This window comes from Propithecus coquereli, unplaced genomic scaffold (genome assembly GCF_000956105.1).
Source record: "Propithecus coquereli isolate 6110/MARCELLA unplaced genomic scaffold, Pcoq_1.0 Scaffold310, whole genome shotgun sequence".
In the NCBI taxonomy this organism is placed as follows: Eukaryota; Metazoa; Chordata; class Mammalia; order Primates; family Indriidae; genus Propithecus; species Propithecus coquereli.
Window position 1 is genome coordinate 3,963,421 of NW_012148731.1, and position 7,381 is coordinate 3,970,801.

General features: G+C 51.2%; 1 protein-coding gene across 1 annotated transcript in view; it reads left to right on the plus strand.

Annotated features, from left to right (window-relative positions):
• The window catches only part of LOC105814966 (cholesterol 24-hydroxylase), a 43,802-nt gene that overhangs the window by 2,344 nt on the left and 34,077 nt on the right, over window positions 1-7,381 (plus strand). Inside the window, 2 exon segments of the mRNA XM_012650089.1 lie at window positions 4,110-4,190; window positions 4,773-4,854. Of these exon segments, the coding sequence (XP_012505543.1) occupies window positions 4,110-4,190; window positions 4,773-4,854 (163 nt within the window).

Genomic DNA, 7,381 nt, shown 5'->3' on the forward strand with positions numbered 1-7,381 from the left:
AGGAGGATGAATATAATTATGGTTGGGCTTTTATTCTAAGGAGGTGAACTGAACAATGCATATAAAAAAAGATTTTGGATTAAAAATTGGTTGGTGGTCAAATATAAAACTGCACTAAATGAAAGTTCTGGAACTTGTAGCACAAATCAAATGCTTTGGCATTAAAAGCCTGGATCTTTAAACCACGATTGGCAACACTGTGGTTGACAAGAGATCTGTGTACTGAGTCTCCAGGAGTGGCATTGGCCCCTTGCTGTTCCAGGGCTTTGCCAGCTTGCAGGCAAGGAACCCTCTGGCTGCAGGAGGCAGCCCCTCATCCTCCTTATTCTGCGGCAGGCCCCAGGAGGCCCCCTGCTCCCTGAGGGCCCCTCCTCTGTGCTCTTATTACAACATGCTACTGCAACGATCCATGTAACAGCTGAAAGCTCAGACCCCCCCACACTCAGATCCCACACAAACATTTATAGCTTCTTTATTCCTCTGCCACTGATTTAGCTTCCTCATCAGCCCCTACTGTCCTGGTCATGTGGGAATGGATGTAAACTCGGCAACGAAAGGTCACTGTCTCCCCGTTTTTGTTTATTTTGGAATAAATTTTTCAGGTTTGACACCAGCGCAGTGCTGGTTCCACTCCAACTTGACACGTTGCTGGGTGGGGGCGTTCAACAAGGAGCAGTGTGGCTCCTAGCCATGGTGGAGTCCCACCGCTGGCCATGTTGGGTGCTGCATCAATGGACTTTGGGTGCCTGGCAGAGCACTCACCACCCCATCCATCCCTCCGGCACAAGGCACAGTCATGGCCCCTCGCACTCACCGTCCTCCTAGTGGGTAGCCCACTCCTCGGCCATTGCGTGGCCTCCCTGCATCCCTCTGGGTGGCTTCACAGTGGGCTCTCCAGATGACCTCTGCTCCGGTTACTGTGCCCACAGGACACCTTGGATTCCCAGCCAGCCGATGACAGTGTTACAGGAAGCCCGATGGCTGGGCAGGTGCGGGGTGGGGAATCCTCGCCTGCCCTCTCTCCCTGGCTTCTCTGCCATACCAGTCTATGACCAGGGGCATGCCAGGTGGGCGTCTGTCTGCTGGGGGTGCTGACAAGTCCAGTGTTCTGCTGTCCCTCAGCCTTACCTGCCCACTTCTAACACCTGGTCTTCCTGCTGTGTCGGCTCCTCCCTAGCGCCCCCTGCAGGAACCAGAAAGAATGGGTTTTAGTGCTCTCGCCTGGCAGTGGGGATTCCTCCCCCAATCCGTGCTCTCTGCCTTCTTGAGGTGGCACTCACCTTCCTTCCCAGGTGGCAGTGGTCTCCAGTGGTTAGGGTGGAGGATCTGTGGTCAGACAGGCATGGAAGGAGACATGGGGTCCAGACTGTCCTGACTCAGGTGCATCAAAACTGAGGACATTCCCCCAAAATGTAAGCTTTGGGGAGCGGGAGTGAGGATACTAGATGATTCTGGAAATACAGCCAGTTGTGTGTGATGTTCATGGCCCATCTTCCTGCAGGTGGTTCAAGGCCACTCACCTGGAGGGCCCCCTCCCCCCCTCCGGGGCCACAGTTCCCTTCCCTCCCCCGTTTGCTCTCCCACGCTCCCGGCGGCTTATTGCTTCTCCTCAACCCCATCGCCTCCCCCTCCATCCACACTCTCAGCTTTTATTTTTACCTCCTACTTGCCCTAGCAAAGGGAGCAGCAGGAGAGAATCTCCTTCCTGGCTCCACCGCCCCGGCTGCCCACCTGCCTGCCCGGGCCGCGCACTTCCGCTTCCGCCTGTTCCCGCCCGGGGTGGCTAAGGCCAGCCTGCTCCTCTGCTCCGTGCCTCTGGCACCCCACCCCGTCATCAGCTTTCCTTCTCTCCTGCCTCATTCCTCGCTTTATATAACACGCCGTCAGAATCCCCAGCTCTGACAAAGCCCTTCTCTTCCCCCTCCCATTCCCCTCCAGCTGCTGCCCCCACCCTGCAGCAACCCCCACCCCCACCCCTGCCTGGCCTTGGGCCTCCACTTCCTGCCCTCCTGCTCTCTCTCGAACCCACCAGCCCCTGGGCTTTGGCCTCGACCTCTCCGTTGAGCCTGTTTTGGTCAAGGTCCCCAGTAACCTCGGTGTTGCTGGATCCGGTGGTCACCCTGGTCCTCATCTGACCTGGCCCCCAGCAGCCTGGGCGGAGCGGAGCCCTCCCCCGCGTGCTGCTCTCTTGCCTGGCTTCTCCCTGCTGGCTCAGCTCCTTCCTCCGGCTGCCCCTGCTCAGTCTCCTTGGCTCAGTCCTTAGCCCTCTCTGTCTCCACTCGTCCCCTTGCGGCTGGAAACACTACCTCTCCGCCGTGAGCTCTCCCCTGCACTCCAGACCCAAGTGGTTAACGTCCGGCTCCCGCTCGCTCCACAGTTCCCCGCAAACCTAACAGGGCCAAAGCCGAGCCCCTGATGTCATCTGCTTGATCCGCTTGTCTCGGATTGTGCCCCGTGCCCCTGAAGCTGACCCTAAGAAATGGAGCGTAAGTGGTTTCTGAAGGGTGATCCCAGGTTGGGGGAGGAGTGAATAGAGAAAGAAGGTAAAAAAAAACAAACCCAATAAGACAAGTTCCCTCTGGGGAAACTGAGGTGCAATGGTCCTGGGGACTCTGGGGGCTGGTGCACAGCGCGTGCCGCAGAGCTACCCTACCAGAGGTGAGGGGAGTTGGGGTCATCGGGACAGGGCTGCTGCCACGTGGTCATCTCCTGGGACCTCCGGCCTGCCCTCCTTCCAGGCAGAGTCAGAGAGAGCCCTGGCGCAACTGCAGGGCGGGCACCATGGCGTCTGCTGCCCTGGGTGCCTTCTCCGTTCTCCTCGTCTCAGTAGATGGCAGCTCCATCCATTCTTGCAGTTGCCCAGGCCGAAAGTGTTGGCGTCATCCTCTCTCACGCCGCACACCCAAACTTGCAGCACGTCCCCAGGCTCTGCCTTCAAAGTGCACACTCCTGACCACCTGCTCTGCTTCCGCCCCTCTGGTCATCCTCAGCACAGCATAAAACAACGTATTCAAACCCCGAAGGACTCCAGCTCTGCTCTGCTCAAAACCCTGCAGTGCCCCCTCCTCACAGAGGTTAAAGCAAAAGTCGGGACAGCAGCTCACAAGACACTCTGTAATCTGCCCCCAGCCTTGGTGACCCCATCTTGTACTACTTTTTCCTCAAGGCCACTCAACTGCCACACTGGCCACCTCGCTGTCCAAGTGCACTCCTACCGCAGGACCTTTGCACCTGCTGTTGCTGTCACCTGGAGTGCTCTTCCCCCCGATACCTGGGTGGCCAAATCCCTCACTTCTTGCAGATCTCAGCTCACAGGTCACCCTCTTAGAGGGAATGTCCCACCCTGCCTGTGTAAAATGGCCATCTGCACACCCATCCCAGCACTCCTTTCCCCCGTACTGTGTTCTATTTTTCTCCTGTCACTCTCTGACATCATACTTGTTTATTTACTCTCCGTCTTTCCCTGGGAGAATATGAGTTCCATGACCCAGCAACTCCAAGTGCAGTTTTCTCATGCCCCATTCAGGACACTGCAGTGACCTGGATTGGAATAAAGTCATACAGGAGACAGGAAGTCATGGGCACCTTGGAATGTGCTTCAAGATGACCCACACCAGGCTTGATTCCAATCCGGTGATCACACTGCAGATGGCCAAAGCCTCCCCCAGGGAGCAGGGCTTTGGGGATTCCGGGTACCAGCTGTGCAGCTGTGGGCAAGTGACTTCACCTCTCCTGTCGGGGCTGTGCTACCTCTAAAATGGTCAATAACAGATTAACTGGCTGATGTGGGAGGTTGGGGGGTGAGGCTAGCATGGTGCCAGCACAGAGTAAGTATCCAGTGACTGTCTGATGGCACGTCACACGTTATTCTGAGCCCTTTCCAGGTGCCAGCCCCTGACCTCTGTGCCTTGGAGCTGGTCAGATCTGGTTTGCATCCTGTCTGCATCCTTGCTGCCTGGTGACCCCGAGCCAGCACCATAACCTCCCCGAGCCTCAGTCCTCCTGTCTGTGAAGTGGGCCTAGTAACACGGACTCACAGTGTCCTGTGGGGAAGGGAGCACTTTTTAATGGTGACTGCTGGCAAGCCTAATGTTTCCTATTTCTTCTAGTTTCCTTCTAGGACACCTCCCCTACTTTTGGAAAAAGGACGAGGTTTGTGGCCGCGTGCTCCAAGATGTGTTTTTGGATTGGTGGGTTCTAACTTGTCACTCGTTGCCCTTACTCCAAGTCCCCCTGGGGAAGGCCCCCCACTCAATCCAGCACACAAACTCCCAGCCCCACCCTGCCCTGGCCCAGGGCCCCCGGCCCCAGCAGATCCTCCCCTGAGTGGAGAGGCAGATGAGGCTGGCTTGGAGGCCCAGTTCTGCCATTCGCCAACTGCAGGCCCTTAGACCAGCCATCAGAAGCTCTCTGTGCCTCAGTGTCCTCATCTGTAGACTGGGTGGGAGTGTGATGAGACAACAGTCATTGTTTGGGATGGTACTGTACACTTTTCAAAGCACTTTCAAGGATACTGTATCATTTGGTTCCCAGGACAACCTTTTGGGGTAATCAAAGGAGGGGTGTTGCAACTCTGTTCCGCAGATGTGGAGACTGAGGCACAGTGGGCAGAGCCTCACCCCAGGCCTCTGGGTCCCCAGTGCAGCACTCGCTTTGTGACCCGAGTTGAGTACGTTCTGGGATGGGTCACTGCTGTTTCTCCTGCTGGGCGGGGCTGCTGAAACTCATGTCTCAGGGAGGTGACAGCTCCCTTCGGGTCACTTTGGTTTCAGGGCTAAGAAGTATGGACCCGTCGTGCGGGTCAACGTCTTCCACAAAACCTCCGTCATCGTCACGAGCCCTGAGTCGGTCAAGGTAGGAAGCGGAATGGTTTCTGTGGGGAGGCCCCTCCCTTTCCCTGGGTTGAAGGTGTGAATCTTGTTTGGTCCCAAGGACTTTGGAAGAATGTTCCAGAGCCGGGTGCATTTGGGCTGGTTTCCCAAAGATCAAAAGGGAATTGCATCTTCATCTGTAACCACCCACCACTTGGAGGGCTCTTCCAGGCGTTGCTATTTAATGTGGGGACTGAATGGGAACTTCGCTGTCCCTGTTTGTGTTGGAAATTCTGTCCAGCTGGTGCACACGTTTACTTTACCTCTCTTAGACTCAGTTCCTTCATCTGCAAGATGGGAATTATAACCCTCTCTCCCAGGGCTATGATGAGAATTAACTATTGGTTGATTGATTTAACAAATAAAGTGTCAAAAGATCCTGAAACAGTGCTTACTATGGGCTGTGTACTTTGCTACACACTTCACACTTAGTAACTCCTTTAATGCTCATAGAAGTAGGGCTCTTATTAGTCCCCATTTTAGAGATGAGGAAACGGAGGCAGGTCGCCTTATCTGTAATGTCTGCCATGAAGTTACTAAGAATGGGCATCAGATCATCTACTTCATAGTTGGCAGAACTACGAAATCTGGGCTCCGCGACCAACTGGCTGTGGGACCTTAGACAAGTTGCCTCATCATTCTGGGCCTCAGTGTCCTCATTTGTGAAACAGGGATGATACCTCTCTTACAGGGTGGTTGTAGGAATGGAACTGAAATGCTGATGTGAGCCATCTAGCCCCTGCCTGGCACATAGCAATTGCTCAATAAACAATGATGCGCTATTCTCACAGTGGGTGCCCAGCAGACGCGTGGGCATGATACTCTGCATGAGGGTGGCTGTGGTGACTCTGAGAGGGATAAAGTTCAACCCAGGGTCCAGATCACGAGACAGATTGAATAACCATGGTGCATCTAACAGAATGTTAAAAATCACTTTTTAAAAAAAGTTTAATTTCAAACACAGACACCATTTAAGACTTTTTAAAGCACGTTGTGAAAAACCATGCACATTTTCATGATGCTTAATGAGACATTTAAAGATATATATTAACACGGTGAATTGTATTGATTGATATTCAAGTGTTAAACCAACCTTGCATTCCTGGTCATGATATACTATCTTCTTTTATATATTGCTAGCTTCAATTTGCTAAGGGTTTTTGCTTCTATGTTTATTCTTTTCTCGTAATGCCTTTGTCTGGTTTTGGTATTAGGTTACTCCTGGCCTCGTAAGATAAGTTGGGAAGTGTTACCTCCTCCTCTGTTTTCTGTAAAAGTTTGTATAAGAAAGGTGTTATTTTTTTCCTTTAATGTTTGATAGAATTTGCCAGTGAAGCCACGTGGACCTGGAGTTTTCTTTGAGGAAAGTTTTTGTTTTTTAAATTATACATTCAATTTATTTTTTTTAAATTTTGTGTTTTTTAAACTTTAAATTGTGTTAAAATGTACATAACATAAAATTGACCATCGTAACCATTTTTAGGTGTACGGTTCAGCAGCGTTAAGGACATTAACATTTTTGTACATCCGTCACCACCGTCCATCCCCAGAAATTTTTCATCTTCCCTGACAGAAACTCTGCACCCCTTAAACCGGTGGTCCCCAACCTTTGGCACCAGGGACTGGTTTCATGGAAGACAGTTTTTCCATGGATGGGGGGTGCATGCGTTGGGGACCGCAGCATTAAACAATAACTCCCGATTTCCCCTCCCCAGCCCCCGGCAACCCACATTCTACTTTCTGCCTCTATGAATTTGACGACTCTGAGTACCATGTAGGTGGAGTCATATAGCATCTGTCCTTTCGCGTCTGGCTTATTCCACTGCGTGTAGTTTCTTTAAGGACCGTGCATGTTATAGCAGGAGTCAGGGTTTCCTTCTCAACTTACCTAGTTGATATACGGCTTTCAGAACTTTGCTTGAGTTTGGTAATTGACGTCTTTCAAGGGATTTGTACAATTCACTTAAATTGTTTAAATTATTGGCATAAAGCTGTTCACAATATTTACTTATATCTTTTCAATGTCTGTGGGATCTGTGGCGACATTCCCTCTTTCACTCCTGAGAACAGTAATTCGAGTGTTCTGTTCCTTTCCTGCTTGGTCTAGCAAGAGGTTCATCAGTTTTACTCGTCTGTCCAAAGAACCAGCTTCCGGTTTCGCTGGTTTTCGCCACTGTTTATCCGTTTCTGATTTTACTGATTTCTGCTATTTATTATGTCCTCTTGCATTCACTTTGGCTTTAATTTGTTGTCATTCTAATTTATTAGGACAGGAGTTCAGACAATTGATTTTAGACCTTTTTTCTTTTCTGATGCAAGCACTTCAAGCTATACATTTCCCTCTAAACATTGCTTTAGCACAAATCACCACAAATGTTGATGTTGCACTTTCATTCTCATTCACTTCAAAATAGTTTCTAACTTCGCGCGTGATTTCTTCTTTGAACCATGGATTATTATTCAATTTCTAAATATTATAGGATGTTACAGATAGCTTTCTGTTATTGATT